Source organism: Odocoileus virginianus, chromosome 18, assembly GCF_023699985.2.
Source record: "Odocoileus virginianus isolate 20LAN1187 ecotype Illinois chromosome 18, Ovbor_1.2, whole genome shotgun sequence".
NCBI lineage: Eukaryota > Metazoa > Chordata > Mammalia > Artiodactyla > Cervidae > Odocoileus > Odocoileus virginianus.
In genome coordinates this window covers 45,562,909-45,578,698 of record NC_069691.1, presented here as the reverse complement: position 1 = coordinate 45,578,698, position 15,790 = coordinate 45,562,909, and the positions used below count along the sequence as shown (strand labels likewise).

At 36.2% G+C, this 15,790-nt stretch overlaps 1 protein-coding gene across 9 annotated transcripts in view; it reads right to left on the bottom strand.

Moving 5' to 3' along the window:
• HMBOX1 (homeobox containing 1) overlaps window positions 1-15,790 on the bottom strand; it is a 208,239-nt gene that overhangs the window by 75,865 nt on the left and 116,584 nt on the right. For all 9 annotated transcript variants that reach the window (XM_070480639.1, XM_070480644.1, XM_070480637.1 and 6 more), the window contains exon 5: window positions 7,182-7,292. In XM_070480639.1, coding sequence (XP_070336740.1) covers window positions 7,182-7,292 — 111 coding nt within the window. The remainder of the gene's footprint in view (window positions 1-7,181; window positions 7,293-15,790) is intronic.

Sequence of the window (15,790 nt, the reverse complement as noted above, 5' to 3'; positions counted from 1 at the left end):
CAGGCTTCAGCAGTACATGAACCGTGAACTTCCAGATGTTCAAGCTGGTTTTAGAAAAGGCAGAGGAACCAGAGATCAAATTGCCAATATCCACTGGATCATCGAAAAAGCAGAGAGTTCCAGAAAAACATCTATTTCTGCTTTGTTGACTACGCCAAAGCTTTTGACTGTGTGGATCACAATAAACTCTGGAAAATTCTGAAAGAGATGGGAATACCAGACAATCCTGACCTGCCTCTTGAGAACTCTGTATGCAGGTCAGGAAGCAACAGTTAGAACCAGACATGGAACAACAGACTGGTTCCAAATAGGAAAAGGAGTACATCAAGGCTGTCTATTGTCACCTTGCTTATTTAACTTATATGCAAAGTACATCATGAGAAACGCTGGGCTGGAAGAAGCAAAAGTTGGAATCAAGATTTCGGGAGAAATATCAATAACCTCAGATACGCAGATGGCATGCTTTCTTAGAGTGAGCACAAAGGAAACAAAGAATCTTAACCAAATCATGAGACAGAAGGAATAAGCCAAGTGACAATAATGGTTCTTTCCTGATATTAAGGTTGATTGGTAACGTAACTATACTTCTTTATAATATTCTGTATTGTCCAGGTTTTCTTGAAAAAGGAAACTTAGATGAAATAAAATTGGTCAGGAAGGAAAAGGAAGGGGGAGAGAGGGAATGAGGAAGAGAAGAGAGTGAAGTAAGCGGTGGCCTGGTTACATTAAAAGAATTCAACGATATTTATGCACAGAATGTAGAAACTGAATGATTTCAAACTTATAAACATACTTAATTTGAAACATAATATTATTACATTACTCTTGAGGGTTTCTTCTTGCTCCTTTTCCTTTGTCAATGTAGTAGTATTTTAAACAGCACAAGAAGCATGCAGGAAATATTACAATAAACACAAATATGATCTAGAAACCTGTTCCTTTTGCTTTGGTTGAAATGGATGGAGAGCAATGAATAACCCAAGAAAGGACTCAAAATTATTGACTTTGAGAGAAAAATACAAAGATAGTAGGATGCAGGAACAATGTATAAGAAGTAAAACACAGGCATTCTGTGTTGGCTAAGGAACCCACTATTTTTTCCTTATAGGAGTGTGTTACCCATGCTCTCTTCAGAAATTTTCTCCACATTATATCTGGGCCCCCATTAAGACAAAATTTTGTTAAGAAAATGCATATAGCATCCCTGATACAAAGACTCTGACACTTTTTGTTTGTTTTTTTAAATGCTTACATTTAGAGGGGAAGAAAGGTACTTTTTCATCGTGTGATTTTCCTTAATTTTGCATTTTCCCTCAAAACATATGCAAAATTTGCAAGACAAATTCTGCAGATTTATCTAGCAAATCTAAACCCAAGAGAGAGAGAGAGAGAGAGAGAGAGAAAACTCTTTCTAAATTGCTGATAGATTTTTAACATTTTGGTAACTGTTGTCTTTGTATATGTAATTATTTTCTTGTTTCTCATGATTACTTTTGGGTGAGCCTTTGCCAATCAGCTAATAAAACAATGACTACAAGCATGTTATCACTACTCCATTCACAGATATTAGCCTCTCTATAAGTAATTTTTCATCTTCCCCACTGTCACACACATGATCTCCCTGAGGTTCTGACACTCTGCAACAGTGAAGGGAGGAGGCATTACCTCTGATCTCCAAATTTACTTCATGTGCTTGCTGCAGAAACCTCTTGGCAAACTTTATTTAATTGTTTAATTTAGAAATATGCAGAATCACAGCCATGAGCCAAGAAGAACTCATCAAGCCCTGTCTGCTGTACTAATGTTTAAATTAGACAAGCAAAAGGACTGCTGAGCTTAATTTAATTAAATAATGGGGCTTTTGATGTCAACCATGCTAAATTTCATACTCACTGCTTTAAAAATAAGCATTTTCTTGTAAATGATTTCGTAAGAAACAAGATAAAATGTATTTGATCAGTTTCCATCAGCGTATTTTATTCATATGTCTTGGCAGGCGTTGGGTTGTGCTGGGAAATTCTGATGATTAGTCTGTTTATCAGAGAACTACACTATATCTGTACGATTATCAGTAAAAAATAAATATCCACTCTATTATTTTTCTTGCTGAGCCCACTAAAAGAGACTTAAAAAAAAAAAGGAACTATTCAAATGGATCCAGAGTGAAGAGGTTGAAAAGAGAGAACTTCAATAAGGTATACAGAGAGAAATGCTCTGAGCCTAGGAATAAAGGCACAGAATGTACAATTTTTTTTTTTTTGGTTGTTTTTCTAAATGCCTAAATTTAGAGGGGAAAAAGGGACACTTTTTCACTGTGATTTTCCTTAACTTTTCATTTTTTCTCAGAATATATGCAAAGGGTTAATACCATTTACATTTCTTCTGATAAGCTATCTGTCCTGGACAGAGAAACAATATGAAATAAAAGATCAAGAAAAATCACTGACATTGTATTTTTTAACAGACTCTCAAAATAGGTCTGAACTATGTGAATCTAGGTTCTTCAGTTTTTTATATCTTGAAAGCTATATACAGGTAGATAATTTTCTTTTTTTGCCTCTCTCCCTCCCTCTCTTCTTCTCAATGTGGTTTTGGAATATATAACGCAAGTACCTGGTACAAAATTTAGAAAGACACAAAAAAGTTACATAACTAATGTCTCTGCCACTCCTGGCCACCTCTTCTCTCAGTTCCCCTCCACAGGGTCTTTCTTATCAGTTCCTAATATATCTTCCCAGAGATGTTCCATATTTATGTAACTACATACTTATGTGTGTGTGTATCCCCCTATATAAATAGAAATATACTATATCATTAGCCTACTTTACTCACTTAGAAATTTGATATTACCACATATAAATTCAATTCTTGTAAAGTCACCTTTAAAAAATAGCTACATAGCCTCCACAGTATTCCATTGTAGGAACATATCATCACTTATTTAACCACTTCTCGACTGAGATACATTTAGTTGGATTCTAATCACCTCTGCAATGACTTGTAAAGAAGATTCTGATGTATTATAGGCAACTACTGACTAAACAGTGGATAAGCTGTTCTTAGATGCTAATGTAATTTTGGCTAATAGTTCCAAAGTGTCCATGAAACAAGAATACAACTCTTTAGCTAAAACCAAAGGTTATTTTAAGGTCAATAAAAGTGAATTTATCTAGAAAAAATTCTGTACCATATTAGTTCTTTTAATCAAGGTGAAAGTAGAAAGAAAACCTTTTAAAAAATTAAATTTCAACTGATAATATCCAATTACTGTTGATGCAATGAAAATGACCAATTGATAATCACTAACTTACCCTTCTCCCTTCAGCTAATTTTATTTATTTATTTTTTTACCTTCAGCTAACTTTCAATTACATCCTACAGAAAAGACTAGAAAATAAGAAAGAACTCAGAACTAGAATGGATCTGTGTGCATTAGTTGCTCAGTCGTGCCCAACTCTTTGCAACCTCATGGACTATAGCTCGCCAGGCTCCTCTGTCCATGAGATTTTCCAGGCAAGAATACTGGAGTGTGTTACCATTTCCTTCTCCAGCAGATCTTTCCAACCAAGCAATCAAACTCAGGTTTCCTGCATTGAAGGCAGATTCTTTACTCTCTGAGCCACCGAGGAAGCCACCAGAATGGATCTGATTCTCAAATTAAAAATAGGAAGCCTTTAAAAAGGGGACAGTGGGTCATATAACTTCACTGAACAGCAAATGCATATAATTAGAGGAACTTATTCTTAAAGGGAGACACTATATCCTTAAAAAGACACCGGCTAATCAACATTTGGATGACTGCTGTTAGCCCTTTCCCATTTTTCCTGATGAAACTGAATTTCAATAGTAGAATTCCACAACTGACAGTGCTATCTTGATCAGCTACAACAATGCTAACATGATAATCTGCGTTCCTGTTTCTAGGGAATTCCTTTTCCTGGTATCCAAGACCCTGTCTGAGACTAAAGTCCAGCCCTGAAAGCCAGTGTGGGAATTCACCTTTATCAGCCATGATTAGACTGTATGTCAAACACTGATCTAAGTGCCAAACCTAAGAGACAAAAATCCCTTCTCTTATGGAGGCTGATTTCCTGACAGAGCTGACTAGTGTTTGTCTTCCAAATTCTTCACTGCTCTGCTATATACATTCTGGAACATGAGCAATCCCTCTGATATTCCCCCTGGTAGCCAACTGCTGGCATATGACCAGGTTTATGAAACCCCTGGACACAATTCCTTACTTACCTTGTCTAACCCTTGCTATCACAGTGTAAGCTGCTGTATTCAACAGATCAAGTGCCATGTTTTTGTTCCTCTCCATCTGATTTGCTGTGCTGTGGATCATGGAAGAAGTCAGCTCTTTGGGAAGACTGTTCAGAGCTCAGATCGACATATGGCCTCAACATGAATCTTTAGATTGCCCTGTCCTATACGGTAGCCACTAGCCACACCTGACTACTGAGCACGTGAAGTATGGCAGGTGCTTCAAGTGTAAAATACACACTGGATTTCAAAGCAAAATAAAGAAAATGAGAGAGAGAGAGAAAAGAAAGAAAGAAAAAGGAAGTACAGAAGGTGGGAGAGAGATCTCAGTAACTTTTTAAAATGCTGATTAAATGTTGAAGTGATAACACAAATATACATATATTATAAAAATTAATTCTAGCAATTTCTTCTTTCTAAAACGTGGCTATTAGACAATTTAAAATTATATACATCATTTGCATTATATTTTTTTCTAAACTGTGCTGTTTTAGAATTGTAACTAATGGCAGCAACAACAAAGTCATTATTTTGAGAGGATTGCCTGCATATCTAGATGTCATTAGAAAAATATCTAAAGATGAAAATTCCTCTTTATAGAAAAACTGCCAGCTAATAAATAGTGGAGGAGTGCTAGATTACATCATCACCATTTTACAATCATCTATCAGAATAACTGATTCAGGTGAGCATCATCAATGGATGCTAAGACCATTGGCAAAATGGTTGTTACAAAAAAGGCTATTTATCCAGGGTCAAAATAATTCCCGAGAGATTATTTACAACCTGCAAAAACAGGATCCAGTGGCCACCACTTTATTTATTTATTTATTTTGTGGCCACCACTTTAACAAATAATCAAACTTAGCAAATGAGTAGTGCTACAAACTGACTTTTACATGCCTCTTGACATGTGGTAACACGAGGTAAAATTACCTACAGAGCATTTGCCCTAATATTTTATTGTGAAAATTTTCAAACATACAGCAATGATGAAAGAATTTTATAGTGAATGTCTGTACCTATACCCCCTAATATTTTACTATACCTAGTTTATCACATATTCATTTTATCCTCATGTGTTTCAAAGTTAATTAAGGCCATCAGTAAATGTCCTCCTTAAACGATCTTTGAATTACTCTTGCCAAACATATTTAAGCTCAATCTAACCAAGCTTCCAATCCTACCCTTCAGTTTAGGTGAAATACACAGGCTACAGAAAAACAAGTTAGTTCACACTAAGAGGAAAAAGGAAAGCCCAGAATGGAGGATGCTTTGTAAGATGAGATGGTTTAAAAAATTTATGCCATGAAAGAAAAATTTTAAGTGACTAGATTTAAGAGTCTAAAGAGACATAACAAATTCCAATTTGTCAACCTAAATAACATTTAATTTTAAAAAAAGCTAATAAATCAAGGGTATGGGATTAACAGATACAAGCAACTACACATAAAATATATAAGCAACAAGGATTTACTGTACAGCACAGGGAACTACAGTCGGTATCTTATAATAATCTTTAATGGAAAATAATCTGAAACATATATATAACTGAATCACTTTGCTGTACACTTGAAACTTAACACAATATTATAAATCAACTACACGCCAATTAAAAATTAATTCAAAAAGAAACTACAAAAAACATTCCTTCAACAACTGAAGAAATGTGAATATGGACTGGATATTAGCTGATATTAAGGAATTATAATTAATTTTCTCAAATGTGATAGTAGGGGCTGTAGTTAAGTACCATTGTCCTTTTTTAAGCAGACAAATGCTAAAGAGAGAGAAAGAGCATGTTTGTATACATCCATACATTTAAAATTATTTTATTTATTTTATAGGTATAACACAAACACAGCAAATTGTGAACAATCACTGTATCTAAGAGGAGGGTAAACAGGTGTTAAGTGTGCTAGTTTTTCAACTTTTTTGTACATCTGTAACATTTCAGTATAGAAAATGGGGGCTGGTTAGTTTAAAAAATTCATTGGGGAGAGTATGCTGTTCTCTTTTGTCTGCTCAAGGCTTTCAAAAAAAGTGATCTTTGAAAAACACACACAAACAGGTCTCCATAACACTATTTCCACCTCAGAGCCAATGCTATTATTATTATCTAAGAGTCTTCAATACACAATATTTAGATTGATAATTTAGTCTGTAAGCAAAGGTTTTAATGCTACAGTGTTACAGAAGCTCAGTCACAAGGTTAAACTTGAGACTGACCTCACTGCGACCAGTCTTTGTAATGTGTAGACTGAAACAGTCTGTCAAAAACTTCAGATTTTACTTTATATATCACCTGTTAAAAGTATCCTGCAATAGATCTTGCATATCCTGGTAACTTCTGGCACAAAGGTTTCTGTGATCTTTTCCCTTAAGATTTCATTCTATTCAAAGCCCCGAAGTCAAAGGGGCAGCTCACTCTAAAGTCCAAAGACACATTCATTACCCACAATTAGAATTAGAAACAGAAAATTATTAGCAGAAACCACTGGATATGGTATACTGTGAACAAAATAAAAACAGTAAACAAGATTTACAAACACACATAAAACTAGGTATGAAATACTATATGTACCTTTAGTTGAGAGGGGAAAATAAAACTGACCACTGACAATCATGACCATTCTTTCCAATTATGGTTAGAAATGTCATACAACCTGGAAACAGAGAGGCACCTTGGAGGAAGCAGTGAAGATGACTAGATAATGCTGAACTCTAAACTAAAAACTGGTATAATAATCAGGGCTTAGGTTTTACAGTTAAAGAGAGTTTTCTGACATAAAGGAGCAACAGCAGCATATGAAACTACCTTGGGGAAAGACAAATCAGCACACAGATTCAATAAAGTAATTAATTAATTATACTTGTCCTGTTTCAAAGGCAATTAAAAAAAGGAAAAAATTTTTTACCAGGGTTTGTCTTTTCAAGTTGATACCATCGGTAAAATGCTCTTTTCTTCTGTTCACTCAGGTCTGATCCCTGCTGCAACAACCAGTGAGAGATCCGGCTCTGGCTGATACCTACGGAGAAAGAAAAACAGCTGCTGTGGGTGCTGCAATGACAGGGAAGTGAATGAGAGGTCTGCTGGTACTAGGTTACTGGGTACTTTACTCTCTCACTCTACAAGGAAGCTGCAACTTGAGCAAGGCTTTTAATACTGGGCTTCTTTGTAAAAGCTGACTGCAAGAATAGATTCAGAAATGATCTATTAGAGGTCAAAGCATTTTATTTACCAAGACTTCAAAATGCTTTCTAAATTCATCTCTAAACCAGGTCCCGAATATGAGATAAAGTCAGAAGTTGATTCAATTTGTGCTCCTTCAACCACCGTCACCACCTCCACCCCAATCTTGATTTATATGACATTAGAACTTTTACCAGGTATTTAGAAGGAAAAAAATCAAGACAACACATTATTGATACTGATAAAAAGATTTAGGGGCTGAGAAAGGAGAGGTCATTGAAAATACTCTCTTCAATAAGGTTTCTGGATTATGTTAACTCATTTAGGCTAGCTCGCTTGTTGATTTATTTTCAGGCTTGTTAGTACAGATAACTAACAACTGAAAGATTTACAGCTATGTACAATGGTACCTCTTAAAAAAATCCCAAGAGGTAAAGATGCTCCTTTAACAAACTTATCCAAACATTGCACAGAATATAAAGCAGTAGTTTTCAGCTATCACTAAGAAGTTCTTGACAGCAATTAATAATAAATGCGAAACACCTCCACTTGAGAGTAAAAAAGCATGTCTAAAACTTACTAGGAAGAGAATAACATGCCCCTTCTGGTCATTATAGCTATTCCAAAAATGAATAATTCAACATACAACTGACAAAAGCAAAGAATAGGAAATATAAAACTGTCTTACAAGCCCATAAGGCACTTTCCAAAAGACCATTCAGCAACCATAGAGGGTTAACAGTATCTAAACTCTCACAAGGAATTACTTATGGTAACTGGATAGTATTCAATACCACCTGTGAAAACACCTGTTTAAAGTTATACTGCACAATAGGAAGAGTGGTTATCATGAAGTAATCACACGCCCAACATGAAAAGAAGCAGGAGGTCTAGTGATCACATTGAACTCATTAGAAAGAAGTCCCTAGAGTAGAGTTCTGTACTTGTGAAACTCCACATTAAAAGAAAATTTGAGTCAATGGGGGAGGGGAGTTTTGTTAAGGTTGGGCTGAAGCATGGTTCTCTGATAGGAAACACCTTTCATTTTCAAAAGATGAAATTCAGAGTTTTCCAAAAACAAAGGGATTATGTTCTCAGATCATTCTCACAGCAGTTTTCCAATGGGTTGAAGATCTATGTCATGCAGGTGCTGGCAGCTATCACTGTATGCTTGTTCTACGAGAATGCAAATTATTCAGTATAATTAAACTGGCTGTGTTTACGAGTGCTTTCACTGAAAGTCTGGTTTCAGGCATTACACTATTTTTTTTTAAGTGACTTTTTAACAAGAGTGAAGAAAACAACCATTTTCCACCATGAAATTAAAACTGATTTTCATGTCAACAAAATGAAACTATTTTACAAGGATTCTTACACTGGCATCATACTACTCAAAAACAGAGGGAATCTGAGGAAAATCTGTTAAGAAAAAAGCAAAGACTATATTGGTTCTGGTACCTACAGTATTACATCTTCCTCAAACAGTCAGATCACACACATCACGAACCACAGCTGACCAGACATCAGAGCTGCTCAAGCTCTGGCTCTGCTGCAGCAAGGGAACAGGGCAAGACCCCAGCAAATGCACAGTGAATTACGGCACATTCATGTAATAAAATCCTGGGCAGAATTTTAAACCAATGCTCTAAAACAGCTAGAGACAAACAACAGAAAACCAAAACCAACCAAACAAAAAGCTGTCAACTCCAAGCGTCGGCAGGGAATGGATTACAGGACACTTTCATATAGCTGATAGAAGGGTAACATATCAGGGCCCCTTGCTAGATATACTAGATATATGCTAGATATACTAGATCTACTAAAAAGATCTATTAGATTTACTAAATTTACTAGAATCTACTAAAGCTGAACATATATGATCCAGCATTTGATTCCCACAGAAATGTGTACATACCCAAAAGAATGTGTTAAAAAAACACATACAGGAAGGCTTTTATGAGCATTTTCTATCATAGTCCCTAGTTTAAAAAAAAACTCAAATACCCAATCACAGGAAAATGCACAAACTGTGGTATTTTTGTATTCTACCATACACTACTATAGACTGTTACTTATTGCTGTTGTTTAGTCACCCAGTCATGTCTGATGACCCCATGTACTGTAGCCTGCTAGGCTTCTCTGTCCGTGGGATTTCCCAGGCAAGAGCACTGGAGTGGGTTGTCGTTTCCGTCCCCAGGAGATCTTCCTGACCCAGGAATTGAACCCACATCTCCTGCACTGGCAGGTGGATTCTTTACCACTGAGCCACCAGAGACTACTATACCAAGCAGAAAAAGGGTAAGCTACTGTCATATGCAATCACAGGGATAAACCTCACAAAAGTAATGCTAGCCAAACATAGTCAGACACACACATAAAGAGTCATGCACAATACTATATGATTGAATTTATGTAAAGTTTAAAAACAGACCCAGTTTATCTATATGTATGATGATCAGAATGGTGCTTAACTGTGATTAGGAGGGAGGTTAATGACTGAAGGCAGGATGAGAAAGACCACCATAGTCACCAGCACTGTTCTTGAACTTAATCTGGATGGTGGTTGCATGTGTGTCTTCACTTTGTAAAAGTCGTTAAACAGGGTACTTTTCTCTTTACATTGTATTTCAATGAAAAAAAATTTTTTTCCCAAAAAAGTTTTAAAAATTCTATGTATCGCTAAAAAAATGAAGTATGTATCAATATGGAAAGATGTCCATGATACATGGATAAGTACATAGTTTAGTGAATACATTTACTTTTATATAATCTATGTTGTTTTATATAGTAACAAAAGCTCATATATAGCCAAAGATACACTATATGAATATACAGTGGTGGACTCTCCCTCCATTGTGCATCTCTATACTGTTTTCTTACTCTGTCTACAAATATTTATTAAGTTTATTTTTATCCTTTCCCTTTAAACACAACATACTTTATTGGTTGCTTTATAAAACACTGTAATTAAGTTAAACAAAATATAAGTGCAAAAAGAAGTTAATTTCACCCTTCCCTGGCCAATTCCACTCTGGGGTAAGCAATGTTAACTGTTAATATATGTTGTTTTGCAATTCTATGTGTAATAATTAATTTAACAAAACAGAGAGAAGTTAATAAAGAATAGCCTCCTGTCCAGTCTTTTGTGAGAGGAAGAAATAAACAAGGAACTTCTTCTTGTAAACTTAATCTCAGTTTTTATAAGAAAACAAAGTAATAAATCAGGTAGCTTTTTCCAGAAAAGGCACTATAAAACTAGAGCATCTACAATAATACATTTTACAATGATATTTTTTAGTTAGCAACTTCTTCTGGGGCTGTTCCATGTCTTTTGAACTCCAACTGAGCTAGGTGTCAAAAGGCCCTGCAGCTTCTCTTTAGTGGGAGAAAATTCTCTTAATTCCCTTTACCACTGTTTCTACTGCTGAAAACAATGTCATTCTCTGAAAGTTTTACCTCCTCAAAATCTCTTTTTTACCTTTCACAGGGCAGATGAAAAGAGAAATTTACATATAACCTTCATATACTAAGTCTAAAACTAACCCCTGATTAATTTCTTTCCAATAAGTAAGTGATCACATTGTGTTCAAAGGATGAAAAAGCCTCCCTGCCCATCTCATTCATATTCCTTTCTGAGCTTCAGCTCTCTCAGGCTCCTTCCAGTTCCTCAAACACCATGTTCCCTTCCACTAGAGGGCTCTCCACCACAACCCATTCTTGTCCAACTCCCCAGTACTACAAATTTCAATGTTTCTTCTTCCTCCAACTTCCTGTGGCATGTGACACTCACATCATCTTCACACTTGGAATGCTGGATACAAACCCCAACACAACTTTTTTAGCCAACTTCAGGGATTGCTGTTAGAGCCCCAAGATTCCATGTTTAAGCATCTTTTCTCACTACACTCTCTTCCTTTGGTCATCTCAACTACCAACAATCATTGTTTAAAGCATCTAAATATCAGTGACTTCTAGCTGCTGCTGCTGCTAAGTCACTTCAGTCGTCACTGGAGCACCAGACTATTCCTTTCAAACCATCTGCTAGACAGCATCATGAGAATTTCCCACAGGCCTTCAACACAGTAAACTTGATTCATTAGCCTCCTCCTTTAAATCTGCTTTTCTTCCTGTGTCCTCCATCTCAATTTTATCTTCCATTCTACTCATTCTCTGAACTCTCACATGCTTACTAAATACAATCCGTTCTCTTCCAAAAACTCTTTGTTTTTCCAGCCCTCATTCCTGCAGTTTGGAATCTCAGCCTCCTTTGCCTAGATAACGGAAATAGCTTTGATGAAAAGGACAAGTCATCTAAGATACATAAAATGAAAAATCCTCAGGTTCAGATCCTTTTTAATTAGAAAAAGTGGAATGTTCTTCATGCAGTTTTCTACCTGAGAGCTACAGTCATTTCTGCAACTCACCTTCCACACTGTGAGAGATAGGTCTCAAAGTTTTTAAGTTAGAACACATGCATCCATTCCCCACAAAAATAATTCACAAACTCAGAGAAAAAAAGTCCTTCCTCTATCTTTAACCCTTCTCTCATTCCTTAAAGGTATATTTATTTAGTGTGAATCCTTCCAATTTCCTTCCTATGCATTTAATACACAAGCATGTACATATATGGGCTCCCCTGGAGGCTCAGACAGCAAAGAATCTGCCTGCAATGCAGGAGCCATGGGTTTGATCCCTAGGTTTGGAAGCTCCTCTGGAGAAGGGAATTACCTACTCCAGTAATCTTGCCTAGAGAATCCCAAGGACAGAGGAGACTGGCGGGCAGTTCATGGGTTGCAAAGAATCATACATGACTGAGTGACTATCACTTTTACATATACACATCTAGGTTTATTCTTTTTTAAACACACATTTGGAGTTATTCCATAAGTAGTAAGTAACAATGTTTCTCACATCTTAAAATTTTCTCATGTAGCACACTATGAATCTTCATCATTCTTAGCTACATGGTATTTTACAGCAGAAATACACCATAATCCACTTAAACACTTACCTATTATTAGACATTTCAACTGTTGCTAACATTTTATGATCATAAACGATGCAATGAACACTTTATGCCTATCTTTGTGTATGTAAATATGTAGTTTAGGACCAACTTACAGGAATGGAATTTGATTTGTAGCATATGAGTAGCATTTAATTTTGTGACAGATACTACCAAATTGTCCCCTGAAGAAGACTGTACCCAATTTTATATTCTAACCAACATGGATGAGCATTTTTCCCTACATCCTCACCATTACTGAAAATTATAAAATTTATTTTTGAAGTCTGACTTGTAAATATTAACACATGCTCATTATAAAAAGAATTCTAAGCGATTCAAAGGAGAGTCAAAAACCTAGGAGGATAGCTAATAAAAGAAATTTATCCAAATTTTTACCACTTAGAAATAACTACACTCATTACAAGATCATTTCAAGCATACGTGGACACCAAGTAGGCAGAAATAATTACTAAAATGAGATACTACTATATACTGAATTTTAAAATTTAAAAACATCAAATTAGTTTGATTTGATTCTAATACAAGCAAAAAAATTCAAATACACTAGAGAGAAGGGTTAGTTGCTCAGTCATGTCCGACTCTTTGCAACCCCATTGACTGTAGTTCGCCAGGCTCCTCCGTCCATGGCAATTCTCCAGGCAAGAATACTGGAGTGTGTTGCCATTTCCTTCTCCAGGGGAACTTCCTGACCCAGGGATCAAACCTAGGTCTCCTGCATTACAGGCAGATTCTTTACTGTTTGAGCATCTCGAGGGAAGCCTGAGATAAAGATCTACTCAAATTTAGCAAATGCTTCTCTAAGGGAAATGGGGTTCCTAAGAGTGCAATAAAACAAACACACAAAAAAGGATCACAAAAAAACATTAGGAGGCTGGAAGCACTGTTTTCTAACTCGTGGGCATTATCTAGTGGCTCCTGGTTAAAAAAGCTAAGGAAATTAGCTGACTGTGATAGCCAGGCTCCAAGATAACTCCTAATGATTCTCTCAGTGTTCCTACCTTTATGTAATCCCCTCCAACACTGCTTCAGGGCTGGTCTGTGCAACCAACAGAATATGGTGACTGATAAGGCTAAGTCATGAAAAGTTACTGTTTTGCTCTCTCAATAGTTGATTCTGAGAAAAGCTAGCTGCCACACTTTCAGCCCTAAGAAGAAATCTATGTGGCAAAGAACTGAAGTGTTTCACTAACAGCTATGCAAATGAGCCCTCTTAGAAGTCATTCCCCTAGCATTAGCTAAGCTGCTGATTACTGTAACCTCCTGAAACACCCTGAACCAGAATGACCTAAGCTGCTTCTGGAATCTTGATCTGTAAAGCCTGAGCTTAAAAATTTAGGTCCTTTCAAGTTGCTAAGGTCAATGTAATCTCTTCAGTAGCAATAGATAACTAATACACATACATTATAATACACTTTTCTCATTTCCCTCTCCAGACTGTACATCCATCTCCTATATTTGGGAGATACTTGACTATTTCTGTGTAGTCAACATTCTGTCCTGGACTCATAACTGCCATAGCTGTTTACTCACAGTTGAATATTTAAATGAATTCAGGGTTTATCATACAGTTTCCCAGTGTTTCCATTCCTAAGCTCTGTACTTTTGCTTTTGTTGTTCACCTGCTAAGTCACGTCTGACTCTTACTGACCCCATGGACTATAGCACCCCAGACTTCCTTGTCCTCCACTATCTCCCAGAGTTTGCTCAAACTCATGTCCATTGAGTCAGTGATGTTACTCAACCATTGCATCCTCTGTTGTCCCCTTTTTAACTGAAGCGTATTTTATATACAGTGAAGAGTTCAATGAGTTCTACATATGTATACACATGTGACCATCACTCAAATCAAGGTATAGATTATTTTCATGCTCTCTAAAGACTCCCCTTGTCCACTTTCCAGTTAAAGCTTAAATTTTATACTTTAAACTTTTGGTTAGTAAGATTTCTTCACCAGTTTTTACCAGTATAGGTTTACTGTTGCTGCATTCCCCAGTCCTTGCATGCTTGTATGTTTGCCTTTCACGTTTATACTTTAAGGAAAACACTACAAGGGAATTTTAGGGGGGAGTGTTACACTTTCCTTTAAAATGTTAAATGCCTGTAATGTCAGTGGGTAGCAGAGTAAGGCCTTCTGGAAAGCTAGTACCCCCAAAATGCAATGACAGCAAAAGCTGCTCTATCATAAAAGTACTGACTGAAGTTGTCAAAATCAACTTTTTCAGAAATCTGGAAATTAACCAAAGGTGTACAAGTATTCAAAAGAAAAGCTAAATTTTAGTAAGGCCAGCTATATGAGATTTTAATTTGACCTACACTCATTCCCATATCAGCATCGCAATCACAGTGAATAGCAAGCCACTGGAGAGGGAAAAACATGTTTGGAGTTCCCCAAAACACCACTCTAAGAAAACTGTCATTATTTCACCTGTTTGGTAACTTTCGGGAAACTCCCATTTGCAAAGCTTATTCTTATTTGACCTTATCCAGACCTCACTCACTGTGAATAGCCTTTTCCCTGGGAGGGGAGAAGGAAGGGAAGTGGTTTGTAGAAAACAATCAGTGGCAATCATTTAACATTGCAGGTGCCTGAAGTGATGATGCTAACAGTTGGGGCAAACAAAGAACTGAACAAAATATTTAAAAAGCTGAGGAATTCTTAAGATGTCTTTGAAAAACTCTGACATATTTCTAGGAATCTACAAGGCCAGGTACATGTACAAGGCTGTATACATGTCTAGGTCTATGTGCATGACCAGGGCAATATGCATCACAGGAAAGAACTATGAAGCTCTTATCTCTGGCTGACTTTGAGACATCGTACAAACAGAAAGTGAAGGGTAAGGTAGAATTATAAATTGTCTGCCTGAGCATTGAAGGAATGTTTCAATATATATACAGAGTCCCTCAGCAAAGTTGGAAAATTTATTGCTTGTAAGCATTTAAAGAAATCTCTATCCAATAATTAGCTGATTACTAAGCTAACAAGGAAGAGACTTCAGAAACCACATACCACAAAGAATACTGAATTTATAGGATTAGATCAGGAAAGTCCCTAAACAAAGAGCAACAAAAACAAACAATTATAAATCAAGGGGTAGGGAGGAATCTGATTTCAAGAGTTTCCACATTAAACTGCCAGTTTAAAAAAAAAAGAAAAGCTTATGAACCATGCAAGGAAACAATAAAGTATGACATACACAGTAGAAGAAGCAGTCACTAAGAAATGTCTTTGAGGAAATCCAGATGTTAGACTTACTAGACAAAGATTTCAATCAGGTAATTTTAAAAACTAAAAAACAAAAAAC